At 37.6% G+C, this 15,196-nt stretch overlaps 1 protein-coding gene across 4 annotated transcripts in view; it reads right to left on the bottom strand.

The window, feature by feature from the left end:
* Positions 1 to 9,372: 9,372 nt before the first annotated feature.
* LOC106871308 (zinc finger MYND domain-containing protein 11) overlaps positions 9,373 to 15,196 on the bottom strand; it is a 104,554-nt gene continuing 98,730 nt past the window's right edge. For 2 of the 4 annotated variants that reach the window (XM_014917711.3, XM_089356943.1), the window contains 3 exons: positions 13,850 to 13,996; positions 12,572 to 12,757; positions 9,373 to 10,301 (listed from right to left, as the gene is read on the bottom strand). In XM_014917711.3, the coding sequence (XP_014773197.1) occupies positions 10,011 to 10,301; positions 12,572 to 12,757; positions 13,850 to 13,996 (624 nt within the window). In that variant the 3' untranslated portion in view covers positions 9,373 to 10,010. The remainder of the gene's footprint in view (positions 10,302 to 12,571; positions 12,758 to 13,849; positions 13,997 to 15,196) is intronic. The other 2 variants (XM_089356944.1, XM_089356945.1) reach the window with 1 other exon arrangement.

Raw genomic sequence — 15,196 nt, 5'->3', positions numbered from 1 at the left:
TTACATATAAACACACACATAAAAATGTATGTATGCATATATATACACACACACACACACACACACACACACATATACACACACACGTGTGTGTGTGTGTGTGTGTGTGTGTGTGTGATCATTTAACGTCCATTTTCCTTGTTGGCATCGATTGGATGGTTTGATAGGCGCTGGCGATCTCAAGGCCTGCCCCAAGCTTTAATGTCTACTTTGGCAACGGAGGCTCTTCTTTAGAGAAGCATTTCAGAGGATTGGACAGGATGGATGGGTAGGAAAGTTCAGGAAAGTGGCAAATGGACAGAGATGGAGGTAGAGGGCAATATGGTGAAGATGGGTGGAGGCGTGACCAATGGTGAACATCAGTTGGTGGGGGGGAAGAAGGTGGAGGCAATATTCAGTAATGATAAATAAAGATCAATCACCAACGCTTACTTAACAATATTGCCTGAGAATATTTCGTGTTTTTCAATATAACAATGTGAATGAGTAAACATTACATAATGTGAATGCTAAAAGGTTGAGCTAAATGACTCGTAATGAAGAGTTTTAAATCATCATCATCGTTTAACGTCCACCTTCCATGCCGGCATGGATGGGACAGCTTCACAGGGGCCGTCCAGGCAGAAGCCTGCACCCGACTCCTGTGATTGTTTTGGCAGGGTTTCTACAGCTGGGTGCACTGAGTGCTTTTTACGTGGCACAAGCACAGGCGAGGTCAGTTTTGGCAAGGGTTTTACAGCTGGATGCCAACCACTTTACAGTGTAGACTGGATGCTTTTTAAGTGGCACCTGCACTGACAGGGTCACCAAGGATCCTTTGAGAGGGGAGGTGGGCATTGGAGGAGGTGATCTTGTGTCAGTTGATGAAAGGTTGTTGTGAGACAGAAACAAGGAGGTACAAGGTTACCCAGACAGAGGTGGGGGGAGAGAGAGAGAGATGAGCTGCTGCTAAGGAGATACATGGTGACCCAACCTGGGGGAAGTGCAGGAGAAGAGGAGAGAGAGTGGAAGACAGCAGGAGAGAATGTTTGGCACTTTTCTATGATAGCAATAATACATTAAATGTTTTATATTTTGTAAGTTTGTTACTATGCTTGTATCAATCAAAATTTGTTTACTATTTTAACAAACAACACTTTGAACTGATTCAAAAGCAATGTTAAGGGAAAGGTACACACACTTGTATTAGTTCCCTTCTTTGAAATCCGCTCCGAAGGCATCGGTCAGAATGGGCTGCAACCCAAGTGTGGCATGCAATGGAGCTGAACCTGAAACCATGTGGTTGTGAAGTAAACTTGTCAGCTACCCACCCATGAGATAGATACACAGAAGCCGATTTGGCTTAGGTGTAGTGATTAATAACCAGTTGCTAGAACTCAATATGCCATAGAATAAAGCATTGACTACAGAGCATAATAAGACATTAGATAAATGAGAATTGCATTATCAAATTCATTAGCTTACAGTTGTTTCTGCTTTGAGATGCAATGTGCTCAGAGCTGAATGCTTGTGCAACATCTTATAGTATCTTTGGAGCCATTAAAACAAAGTCTGTTTTTCAGTTTTCTTGTGGGGCAGTTCAAAAGAAAAAAATTTTCAAAAATGCTTCACAATTGATAACCTGGAAGTCAAGAAGAATACAAGTTTTGCTTTTTTTTTTTTTTTTTCATTACAACAAAGCTTTCAGAGATGCAATCCTTCCTTAATTGAGAGGATGATTGTATCTATATGCATATAAAAATGTTAAAACAAATGACACACATGAAATACTGGTATGCAGAGTAGTAAAACAAAGAAAAACAAGATTTAGGCATTTGTAATACATTTTAATGGGAAAAAAAAAAGGTATCAAACAAAAAGAAAAAAATGACATACCCTTCCATGAATAAAAGAAAATATATTTTAATGAAAAAAAAAAAAGTCTATTTCTTTCTCAAACAAAATTTTATCAAAAACAAGTAAAAATCAAGAAAACTTTATATAATATTATTATTAATGATAATATTTTAGCTGTATCCCCCTTCACCCAAATTTTAACAATTTTGCTCTGTTAGATACATATTCAAGGATATAAATTGCTACTATATAGAAGTGTGAGTGTGCACGAGAGAGAGAGGTGATACTATGGTGAGGCGGCACGGTGGTCTCCCCCTCCAATATTAAATGAAGCGTTTCCTCACCTCAAGTCAAACTTCAGAGTAAAATCCTCACCATTTTTTACTGCTGTCTTCAGGATTGGATGTTCAGAAATGAAAAGGACTGAATTAAAGCTTATATATAAAGCTTACATACATTATATATATATATTTATATAAAATGTATGTATTAGAGAGAGAGAGAGAGAAAGAATGAAATGAAATCAGAGTTAAACTTTCAAAGCTCAGTACCGAGGGCATCCAATGACAATGATTTGTACCAAAGGGAGAAGGCCTAACAAGGGTTTGTTCTCACAAGGCCAATCAATACTTGTGGAGCAGATGGGTGAGGTGCCTAAATGAATGCCATTGAGTTACATTGTTGCAGTCTAGAAACATGGTCACTCTTCACTTCCCAGAGGAACACCAAATTCATGTTGATGGATTTGAATGTAAAACTGATAAAGCAAAATTTCTAAAGTAAGGTACCATACACCTGCAAAAGGTGTGACAGACAATTCTTCAAACTGCCTATCGTTTGGAGATTGATGTTTAATTCTCTTGAAAATACTGGGATTCTCAAAATTACTTCGCTAAAAGTGAAAACAGCCAGTGTTGGAAGTAATTTTGAATGTTTTAGGATCGGATCTTGGGGGGTCAGGGTTCCCAGAACGATTTTAAAATCTCTAAGAATTGTAAGCCTCAAGGAAAGACTGATAACTATTAAAGTACTTAGATTAAAGTACTCAAGAGTTTATCCAGACCCTGCATTAATAATAATAATCCTTTCTACTTTAGGCACAAAGTCTAATATTTGGGGGGACGGGGGGGGGGTACTAGTCGATTACATCAACCCCGATACTCAACTGTTACCTAGTTTATAAACCCCAAGAGGATGAAAGAAAGTCAACTTTGGTGGAATTTGAACTCAGAACGTGAAGACAGACGAAATTATGCTAAGCATTTCGTCCAGTGTGCTAATGAGACTGCCAGTTCACCACTTTAATAATAATAATAATGGTTTCTATTTAAGCAAAAAGGCCAGCAATTTTAAGAGGAGAGAGCTAGTTGATTCCTTGAACCCAGTACATAACTGCTACTTTATTTTATCAATCTTAAATGAGAGAGAAAGACAAAACTGATCCCACAAGGTATTTCTACCTGAGTTAAAACTAATTGCTTCCTTCCACCTGCCCCTTTACCATTTATGACCAATTAACAGCCTTGCTGTTAGAAATACTTAAACTTGTAGATTTGTTCCTTCGTCCTAACAAGCATTTAGTTATCAAGTCAATGTTAGAAGACCATTAAAGGTTGTTTCAGTGTGTTTGCCTCACTAGCTCGACATAGCAGCTAAATCATACTCTACCATCTTAGAAAAGAACAAGTTAGAAAATAGGGTCCAGAGTGCACTGCACCTAGAGAAAAGGCATGATGGTTATGGATGGAATGTCTTGGATAATAAGTCTGCTCAATCAGAACTAAACAACAACAGCTAGAGTTAAAAAAAGGGGAAAAACACATTTGGAAACCATGTATTGATGATGACAATGATAATTACTCCACCACACACACATACAAGGGGCTGAAATCCTCAACAAAGACAGGGAGTATAGAGTCAATTCAACATAAGCTGAATATACATCTGATATTTATTTTATAAATCTCAGGTAAGGAAGCAAAAATCCAGACAATATTTTAAACAAGACAGAACTTGGATCTCCAGTCTTTATTTGCTCCAACACCTGTAGCAGAGTATTTTCTGTATATCTAGGTTTGACCTGCTAAAAGCTTACACTCAACTCTACATCAGACCCTTGCAAGACCGTATCAGACATATTTGGCAATGGAGGATGGAAACGGATCGAATGTTGCAATTTTGACAAGGTAGTCTTCTCAATCTATTTTCTGCCTGTTTTCTTCATAACAAAACTAAATGATTTTTCAAGGAGTTAATAGACACAGCTCACAATCACGAGGTAGAGAGTTCAATTCCCAGACCAGACTGCATGTTGTGTTCTTGAGCAAGACACTTTATTTCACATTGCTCCAGTTCACTCAGCTGTAAAAATGAGTTACGACATCAATGGTGCCAAGCTGTATCCATCTTTCTCTTGGATAACATCAGTGGCATGGAGAGGGGGAGGCTAGTATGCATGGACAACTGTTGGTCTTCCATAAACAACCTTGGCCAGACTTGTGCCTCGGAGGGGAACCTTCTAGGTGCAATCCCATGGCCATTCATGATCAAAGGGAGTCTTTACTTTATTTTTTACTCTTAATAGACTCAGCTGTGACACACACACACTCACTCCTTGCTCAGTTGATGTTCTTATTGATAAACTATTAGATTAACAGACGAAATAATTCTCACTCTCAGCTGGTTTCCTTAATCCAGAGGGAAATATCAGCTAAAAGAGTTAATACAGCCTGGATTATTTCACCAGTCGTATTATGCTGGCAGCCAAGATTAAATCTTTAGACTGTCACTGGTTATATTCACTTTGTTGTAAACAGGCACAAAACAGGATAAGTCATGAGAACAACATATAATTAATCAATTAACTAATTAAAATGAATACTTAATAAATAGTGTCTTCTTCTTAGCTTGCAAAGATGAATTGAATTCATCTTAAGAGAAATCAATCCAGGGTGCCATGGACAAGAGATCCTGAAATTAATAAGTTGATGGTTTTATGTAACATGTTGCATGGTAGAGAGGAATAGAAAAGGACATGTAACCTCCATCCCCCATATTAGGGGAGAACAACACAATCACCGCCATAGCATAATGTTATTAAACCAACATATTTACAAGGAATTATATAACACTACGGAATCAGAAAGTTACAGGAGGCGGTGGGGGGGAGGGGAGTGAACAGTTTACTTATTCCATCGTCAGTATACTGCTGTTGGTTCACATCAGGGACACACTTTAAATCTATCCATTGAAAAGCTGTAGATATCGGTGAGCATGGAGTGGCACAGTCACATCAGTGAAAAGTGCCAGCTGGTTCATTAAACTGTGGAGGTGAGCTTCAATCCACTGATAGACTGGCATTCTATCCAGGGGAGCAAGACACCACCACTTGTCTCAGAACACCAAACAGTACACTGTCAAACTTGATATGGAGAATGGATGGACAGAAAATCAGACAAAACAAAAACACATGCATTTGTTATTGCCATTATCATCATCATCATCATCATATCCCAATAGCACCTTCACTACATCCTCATCAAATCAGTTGATGGAGACAAACAGTAGACTGATGGATTAAATAACTTTTGGTATTTAGTTCCATCTCTCAACATTCTAAGTTCAAATCTAATCAGCTTCAACTAGATTTTCATACTTGCAAGGTCATCAGATATTGAGCTTCCTTTAATCAATTATACATCCTTTCCTCTAAATTTGGGACCATGTGCCTCTAGCAGACATTATTATTATTATTATTATTATTATTATGACTATTATTATTACTACTATTATTATTATTATTATTATTATTATGCTATGTTTTGGTTTTGCTTTAATTTATAGGAGTTGCACCCAGATCTCAACCACAGACGTCAAGGGACAACAAGGTTTTGCATCTGAAGATGCCAACAGGTGAAGGGGGTCATGCAATTGAAAACACTGATGTCTGTGGGAGAAAAATCACAGAATGAGTAAGGTTGCATTTAGAAGAAGAAGAATTTACATTTTTTTATATTTCTTTATTGCCCACAGGGGGCTAAACATAGAGGGGACAAACAAAGGGATTAAGTTGATTACATCGACCCCAGTGTGTAACTGGTACTTATTTAATCAACCCCGAAAAAGGATGACAGGCAAAGTCAACCTCGGCAGAATTTGAACTCAGAACGTAGAGGCAGACAAAATACTGCTAAGCATTTTGCCCGGCATGCTAACGGTTCTGCCAGTTTGCCACCTTGAAGAATTTACATATTATTATTATTATTGGAGGAAGGATGTGAACGAACAGAATTACTAGAAAGTCGGAAAAACCTGCTTTGCAGAACTTCTTTTCGTTCTTTATATCTTGAGTTCAAGTCCTACCAAGGTCGGCTTTGCTTTTCATCTTTTCAGAGTCAATAAGATATAATATCAATCTAATACGGGAGTCAATGATACAGACTAAACCCCTCTCCTCAAACTTGCTACTGGCCTTGTGCTTAAATCAGAAACCATTATTATTGTCATTATTATTATTATTATTATTATTATTATATCTAAACTGTGTGTTGTAGTGTGTGCACCCTGTAACAATCCTAAACTGTTATTGATCTGATTACATAGAGCTTATGGCGTGCATACGTGCGTGTCTGTGTGGAGAGACAACAACCCCGACATTTCAAAGAAAGGCCTTCATCAGAAACAAAAAAAAATTATGTTTTTTATGTAGATATAAAATATAAAGACCTGGATGTATTAAACGCAGCATATACGTACCGGACAGTTTACAAACACACACACACAAATTGGTGCCTTCATAGAAATGTGTCTTGAAGTCTATAAGTTAATGTGTTTATATATAAAAATACTTGCATGACCACATTCTAGTTAATGACAAAAATAATGTGTGCTGGAGGTTTTAACGAAGGGTTTTCTTTTCCCTATAGCTTTCAATGTTAGGAGGATTATGAAGGAGTTGGGTATACATTAAAGACTGGCATGCACTCTCTCTCTCTCTCTCTCTCTCATATATATGTGTGAGTGTGTGTGTGTGTCTATTAGCTAATATCAAGCAGTGAGAATGAGTGCTCAACGTTGGTAGATAAATATTCTTTGTCAGTTAACAAGGCAACCAATGGTTTCATGTAAAGAGAAATATCTCTTAACAATTTTTAAGCCTGCCACATGGAGATGTTGGTACTCAACTCCATTTTGGATCCTCCTTTACACGAAACCATTGGTAGCCATGTTAACCCACAAAGTGTGTGCACGTGTGTGTGTGTATGTAAAGTTACTTCTGAGTTGCTTGAGTTCCAAGCAACCATCTGAAGGCTTTGCTGGTGGTTATTCTATCATAAATATTGTCAATATTGAAGACAAGACACTAAACTTTCAATGTGTCAGTTCTTATCTGGAAATAATGAACCACAACAGGATAAAACCATGTCATTGTACACAATAGAGCCATTGTTAGTTTGAAGTGTTGAGTTCAATACCTGTAGTAAATAGAAGTTGGAGGGTTCGGTTTTTAGTGATGTTCCAACAACCAAATGGACCAGTGAGGATTATCATTATTGCTAATATAAAAAATAAAAGATTATTCAAGAGATGTATGTGTGTAAGCCCCGTCAAGTTCTACTTTTACTGATATGAGCCTGTGATCCAGTTTTGATATCCGACTAAATCTATTTATGGTGTTAATACATTGAAGAAAGGCAGGGTTTCTTACTAGTTCACTTTCCTCTTTCTGCTAACATTTTCAATCTTCATGCCTGTCTAAAGATGGAGAGAAGGAATCAGATTAATCTATCAGTATTCAATCAATATTCAAAGCCAGAAACAAGATAACTCAAACCATTCTGCCTCCCCTGCTACAACCATCACCACCCACTTCCAGACTCTCATGCTAACATCACACATCCATCCTTGGCTTTCATTTCATCCTTAAATATTTACTCAGCCATTTGTAAGTCACACATAGAATGGCAACATTCTTCAGACAACACACCAAGATCTCCCCATTCCTCTCCAGCTAAGGCAAATCCTTCACTCACCAACATCCTGAACACAAGTTGGCCATTGCTGAAATCAGTCCTGATTTTTCTCTTCTTGCTCAGAGCTAAATAGATTTCTATAAAACCCTAGATCACTGGTTCTCAACCAGGGTCCATATTAAGATTTTTAGGGGTTCACACATGCAAAATATTAAATCGGGGGTCCACAGTAATAAGGGTCCATGAATACATCTTGCTTTTAATGTATTTATTGCAAGGAACAGGTTTCTTTTCCTAGCGTTTTACAGAGTTTAACATATTCCTGGCTGCTCTCAAACGTTGCTCTTACCAAACTTCTACAAGTGAATGGGTGAAAAACAGAAAAAAAGGAACTTTCAAAGAAGCATCTATAAAATACTGAATGGCTACGAGGGGATCCACTAGAGTCAAAAATAGTAACAAAACAGGGTCCACAGGTTAAAAAGAAAAAGGGGTTGAGAGCCTCTGTCCTTGATAAATATTGCTGATTTCCCAAAGCATAAATGTTTATGCTTAAAGAAAAGCATTCTTCAGATGAAATTTTAAGTCAGGGTTAAGTAAAAATTCATCTACTACGCATATGTGTGCATCTTTTAGCTTCTACTTGTTGCAGTTAATAGACTGTGGCCATGCTGGGGCTCTGCCTTGTAGGTTAATTGTTTGTCACAGATTATTTAAAGTTATGTGCTTTCACAAAGAGTGGTATGGGTGGAAACTGCACCAGGGGTGGGACCTCTATTCGTGTGGTTTCAGTATCAAGACTAAACTATCGTTGTGTGTATACACTTATATATATATATATATATATATATATATATATATATATACATATGTATGCGTATGTGTGCACATGTGTGTATGTGTGTATGCATGTGGGTGCTTTTAAGTAGATCGAATGAAATGTGTGGCCACAAGAGCTTGTAAGGAGATTGATGAATGAGGAGATTGATGAATGAAGAGATTGATGAATGAGTGTTTGTTTGTTTAGAGATGGATGTGTATATATATGAATGAGCATGCAAATGTGAAGATATTTACATGAATGTATGTACCTCAGTCGATGCGTGTGGTGTGTGTGTGTGTGTGTATGAAGAGAGAGAAAGAGATTTATAGGTACATAAAGATATCAATAAAAACACACGATTCTCTCTCTCTCTCTCTCTCTCTCTCTCCATACAGGGATTATCGGTATGTGCGCACACACACACACACACACACACACACACACACTGTGGTTAAAGCATAGGATTTTCTGTCTGTGGCCAGGTGTAAAAAGAGACATTTACCTGCATGGTTTCAGTGTTTTGGATCAACCACTTCATCAGAGACAGGTGACTGATTTCCCTGACCAGAGAGAGAAGAGCAACTGGTAGGATGGTGACTGGTATATTGATATTAATGCAAACTGGGACAGAACTAAATAGGGGTTTTTCTCATTTACAAAACGGTGCAATCACCTGCAACAAAGAGAAGGACTGAATTCATAGAAAAACAACATGGACTGTTGACAAAAAAACATTCACCATAAGTTTACATCATCCCTTTAATTGTCCTAACACTATGTAATAACTCTTTTAAATACATGTGTGTGTTGGTGTGTGTGTGAGCGAGAGTAAATATATATACACACACACAGGGAAAGAGACATAGAGACAAACATGAGGATATACTCACAAATTCTCGTCTGTGTGTGTATGTGTGTTTGTGTGTCTTTATAGGTGTTCTTTCAGTTATGTTTTTCTCTGGTATTTTATGCAATTTCATTCTTTTTGTCATTTTTAATTTTGTAGAAATTCTTTCGTTATTCTGCAATACTTAAATCGTTCAATTCTGAGAGAAGGATAAAAGACCAATGAAAAGTTATCTAAAAATTTTAGAAAACAAAAATATATAACGACAATGAAATGAAAGCAAGGATGGGCATCAATGAATGTTTACTATGCTGTTTTTTTTTTATCTTTTTTTTTCATCTTTTTTTTTCATCTTTTTTTTTTGTCATTATCATCATTATTGAGTTCACACGATCTCAATTAAAAGACCAAAATTCTGAAGAGCATTGGTTTTTTTCAATACTGACATGATGGGCGAGAGGGATGGAGAATAGGTTTCTATTATTTGTTGTTGTCATTTCATTTCTAAATGCTTAAGCACAAAGTTACAAGTCTAATAGTAAAGGGCGCTTTTACAGCTGCCGTCTCTACTGCCAGAGCTGCCGCTTAAACTGAAGTTGCTGCTTCCATGACCATGAGTACGATTCCCGTTGTTGCCGTCGCTGCTGTCGCTGTCGCTGTCGATCTGTTGTTGTTCCTGCTGCTGTGTAGTGTTGGGTTTCGGCCGCGGCCTTCGACAATCGTTTTTGTGTTCTTTTTGCCAGTGGTCCTTTTGGCACGTTTTGCTGCAATAGGCCGTATTCCAGCAACAATGGTACATAGCTTCCTCTCCACAGAAGAAACACTAAAATAATAAAGGAAAGGTCGAGTCAGAACAAGAAAGAAAGAAAGAAAATAGTCGGGGGGGGTGAAAGTTGAACCCCATAAATACTGAAAACTGAGCCCTTTCACCAGTAACTACAACAACAAGGCCCTAAAAGTTGACCCCTATTAAGCTCTTTCATTTGTCTCTATTTTACACTCATCCTCTCATGCCCACATGGGCACGATTGTTTTGTGGCAGAATAAATCCTCTCAATCGTTAATCGTCAATCAATTGTAAACAGTGAAACTTGATGCTAAAAAATTGAACAAAAATAAAGTTACCAGAGTGATGTACTTGACAACTCAATGACTAACATTTATAGTCAGGAGTTCAGCCCTTTAACCCTTATCACCATTACGTTGAGTTAGAAACTAATTCATTTTAGCTCACACAAACATAAGTCAATTTGGGGCCATATTGTCAAAAACGTTGGAACTCACCTCTCCTCCATGGTTTACAAACCTATATTTTACAAGTTATATTCCTGGGATGGGGACAGTTGTAAAAAAAAACAGGATAACTGTATAACTAACAAATATCTGACTAATTCTTAAGTGTTGAGTTCAAATCCTTGTCTGATTGCAATATAAAGTGGAATGGGCAAGCTCTGTTCTGCTAGTTTCATTCAATTTGTATTCTACCGAAATATAACTGTTCTCCATCATAACATCAATGTCTCTCTCGCTTCTGATTTTATTTCCGAGCTGACTCATGACTCTCCCATCTTATTCTATTCATACAATCCCCCCCTCCACCACAATCGTCTCATTCTTTACCCTACTCTAATCCATAACTATATCTCCATTATAGTTGCTGTTACAGTTTCACATCCAGCTCAGTTATTTCCCACTGTCCTTTGCCAATGTCCTTTCTAAACACGACAACCACTTATGACATCCCAAATTCCCTCTGCCCCCAAAAACTCCAAATTATGAAACACAAACTGTGATAATCTGAGATGCGCTACAGGTTTTAGGAAATAGTAAGTTACCTCCCTTGCAGCACATGTTCCTGGCGCATGACAAGCACTGGGGGGGGGGAGATAGAAATGGTGGTCTCCCAGAAGTGAAATTCTTTTTCCCACGAGAGTTCCGGATCCCAGTAATGAACTCATTTGCATACAGCCAATCAGAGCTCACCTTGACCTTTTTGTTAACAAACACACTCTCTCTAGACAAAGAACAATGTTGTAAGTCGACCGATCGCCAAGTTGTACCTGGTTTTAGAAGGAGCCAAGTAATTACACAGATTTACCTATTATCGGATTTTGTTAGGGACCCACATAGTAAAAATGTGGGTAGAGGGTGATGTGCTAGAAACCCTCTCCCCTTCTTACTGTTTTACAAAGTAAACAGCAACACAAGTAACTATGCAGAGGCAGTCATGGTTGGAACAAGACCAAGAACAACAAACATTATCAAAAGAGAAAAGAAGCATGGTCATTCCTTACCCAAGTGACCTTATCTTGTCGCCCATCACTTGTTATGCCCCTCACATAAATTAGTTTGAGTGTTGATTTCTGATTGGCTGTATGCAAATGAGTTCATAACTGGGGTCCGGAACTCTCGCTGGAAAAAAAATTTCGCCTCCCAGAATACAAAGGGAGGAGAAGTCTCTACTATAGGGTTCCCTGTGGTACAGCAGAACTCAGATGTTAACACACGACGTTCATTGTGCTATGCCTTCATCTATGGACGATATTACCTGGACAGCAGTCCGGTTGGTTGGTTGGTACTCATTGACGTGAGTCCACTCCGACCAGTTAAGAAGGCATTCAATAAACAAATAAAACACTTTCACTGTGCAGTTGATAATCCGGCAAACTGTGGCTGAGACAGATCTTCTTAGGTGGTTCCTCATCATCATTTAATATCTGCCTTCCATGCTGGCATGGGTTGGACAGTTTGAAAGGAGCTCGCAAGACAGAAGACTGCACCAAGATCTACTCTGTTTTGGTATGGTTTCTATGGCTGGATGCCCCCAACCACTTTACAGTGTGTGCTGGGTGCTTCTAACATGACAAAGGCCAACAAGTAACTTGCAAGAACACAGCCCCTTGACTGAGAGTGGAGTAGTACTGAAAGGGGTGGATTTGTACCCTGAGAAGAGAGGTTAGAGGATGAACAGAAGGACAGAAATGTGTCTTGTAGCAGAGGAGATTTGTGGTTGCCTTGGTTGCGATCCTCTGTAACTACCATCACTATAACTCTGCCAAAACATACACAAAATACACCAAAACACAGACTTACCCATTGTTTTTTCTTTACATAGGAAATATATTCCTTATGTTTTTTAGACAATTTTTTCATCTCTTCCATATATTGTTCTTTGATCTTCTCTGTTGTCTGGCGGCGAACTCGGTCAATTTCTCTCTGCATATTTGTCACAGCTCTAGCAACAGCCTGCTGCTTATCAATCTCAAACTCCTTTTGGAGCTGGAAATAAAAATAAGGAAAATCATTAGTTTCTTCTTATCCTCAAACACCACCACTACCACCACCACCATCACCACTACTTTCTCTAAATCAAAAGCAGAGAGAGAGTTCTGAAATTATTGTATTATTTTGGAAGCACTTCTCTGATTTCATATTTTCAGTGTGTACTCCATGATCTTTGTAACTATGGAGACTTTTTCAGGGAAACTTGGCCTAAAATACTTCAGTTCTCTATAAAGAACTTCTTTTTCTGAAGAACAAAGAAGCACATCATGTTATAAATACTGCTGATATGGCATGACATTTAAGTTACACCATACAAGGATATACGTATGTGTTTTTATATATATATATATATATATATATATATATATATATATATATATATATAAACACATTCATTTTCATGTCTGTTTTTCCAAACTAGCATGGGTTACTCAAACATGCTATTGAGGCATTATTTTACAGCTGGACGCTCTTCTTGTTGCCAACACTTGTTTGCCAGGCGAGGGATGTCTTATTCCACACAACTTGAATACGTACAAAAGCTAACGATTCACTGAAAGGGAAACTGAGAACATCACTGCTTGTATGTTGCACAAATGTAAATGCACACAGAAAGAGACAGTCAAAAATGTGTGTGTGTGTATGAATGTATCTAATTACAATGGTTTTCTTCCAGGTTTGTCTACCAAATCTACTGAAAAAGGCTTTGGGTGGCTTAAGGCACCCAAAAGACATTAGTCCAAGAATCTGTGCAATGAGACTGAAAATGAAAGAATATGGTTTTAAAGAAGGTAGATCATGATTTCTACTCCTAGAAGAATGAGTGATTACAGTGAATATAGCCACACCATTCTTCTTACGTGTGCTTTAGAAAGAGCGTCTGGTCCATGTAGAATGTCTTGGAAATGTTTTCTACAAAACTATATAATTTTATAGAAGACTCATTTCATTATTTATTATTCGAAGCTCTTACAAGGACAAATGTCCTTTCTTAAACATTTAATTTAGGCCAAATATATTCTCCATAAAATAGATAAATAGCTAAAATGTATTAAAATTAATATATACACATATATAAACAATTACCCGGTCAGACACTCTTTTCTCTGTTTGTTCAATTTCTTTCTTGTGTTCAGTTTCAGTTTTTCTCTTGAAGTCATCTAACAAATTAGACAATTCATCTTGACAGTTGCAACTTTTCTTACTGGTATCACTCTGTACAAACTTATTAACCTGCAACATCCAGGAGAGAAACTTAGGATAAAAACAGCTGTTTCCATAGAAACCAAGTTTAAATGCCGACTCTCACAGCCATACGTACTGACACACACAATTAATGCTTGGAGTTTTAGAATACCTATCACACATATTTATACACACAGATAAACAGAGTTAACATGTAGGTCACAGATGCCTGAAGTTGGCATGTAGAAACTGTCCAGAAGCCTGTCAGAGGAAAGAGATGGAAAAAAAATCAGTGCCACAAAAAGAACCTTATGGTATTTTGGTCCGACTTCGTTACAGCTCTAAAACATATACACACACACACACACACATAGATATATTGTGTATGTGTGTAAGTATACACCTACAAATATATATGTACACACTCACAAACGGTTATATCAGAAATGAATTCATTCAGCTTACTGATACCAAGATTATCTCCCTTCCACACGGCATTTTCATGTTATTCACTCTTACCTTTTAACATTATAAACCAGGGGAGATTTCCTGGAATTCTTTTAGAAATGATAACTACAATGTTTATCTGTCATGATGCTGAGAATAGCATGAAACTTTCTACCAAGCAACTGCATTGCTACAGTTCTATATTTAAGAGATGATCAATTATGTACATTATTTACATTAGACAGATATTTGTCCTCATCTTGCTTGTTGTTAACACAACATTTCAGCTGATATACCACCCAGACTTCATCAGATGTCTTGGGGGAATTTCGAACCTGGGTTCTCATTCCCATGGTATTTTTCGATGTTATTATTATTATTATTATTATTATTATTATTATTATTATTATTCAGGTCACTGATTGGAATCGAACTTGGAATCTTGGGGTTAGTAGCTCACGATCTTAACCACTAGGAGCATACGGAGTAGTGGTTAAAAGTGCGGGCTACTAACCCCAAGATTCTAGGCAGTGACCTGAATGATAAGAACAAAGACAACAAAATAAAAAAAATAAATTAAGAACGAGAACCCAGGTTCGAAATTTCCCCAAGACACCTGATGAAGGCTGGAGGGTATATCAGCCGAAACGCTGTGTTAACAACAGAGACGAGGACAAATATCCATCAAATGTAAATAATGTAAGTGCATTGCTTTCTAACCAAAGACAGTTCTCCAAAGATTCAAGCAAGAAAAAAAAGAAGATGAAAGTTGAAAACCAGCAGCAAAAGAGTCCCAAGAGA

This window comes from Octopus bimaculoides, chromosome 9, assembly GCF_046866305.1.
Source record: "Octopus bimaculoides isolate indiv1 chromosome 9, ASM4686630v1, whole genome shotgun sequence".
Taxonomy (NCBI): domain Eukaryota; kingdom Metazoa; phylum Mollusca; class Cephalopoda; order Octopoda; family Octopodidae; genus Octopus; species Octopus bimaculoides.
The sequence above is the reverse complement of the archived record's forward strand: the minus strand, read 5'-3'. Positions and strand labels throughout refer to the sequence as shown.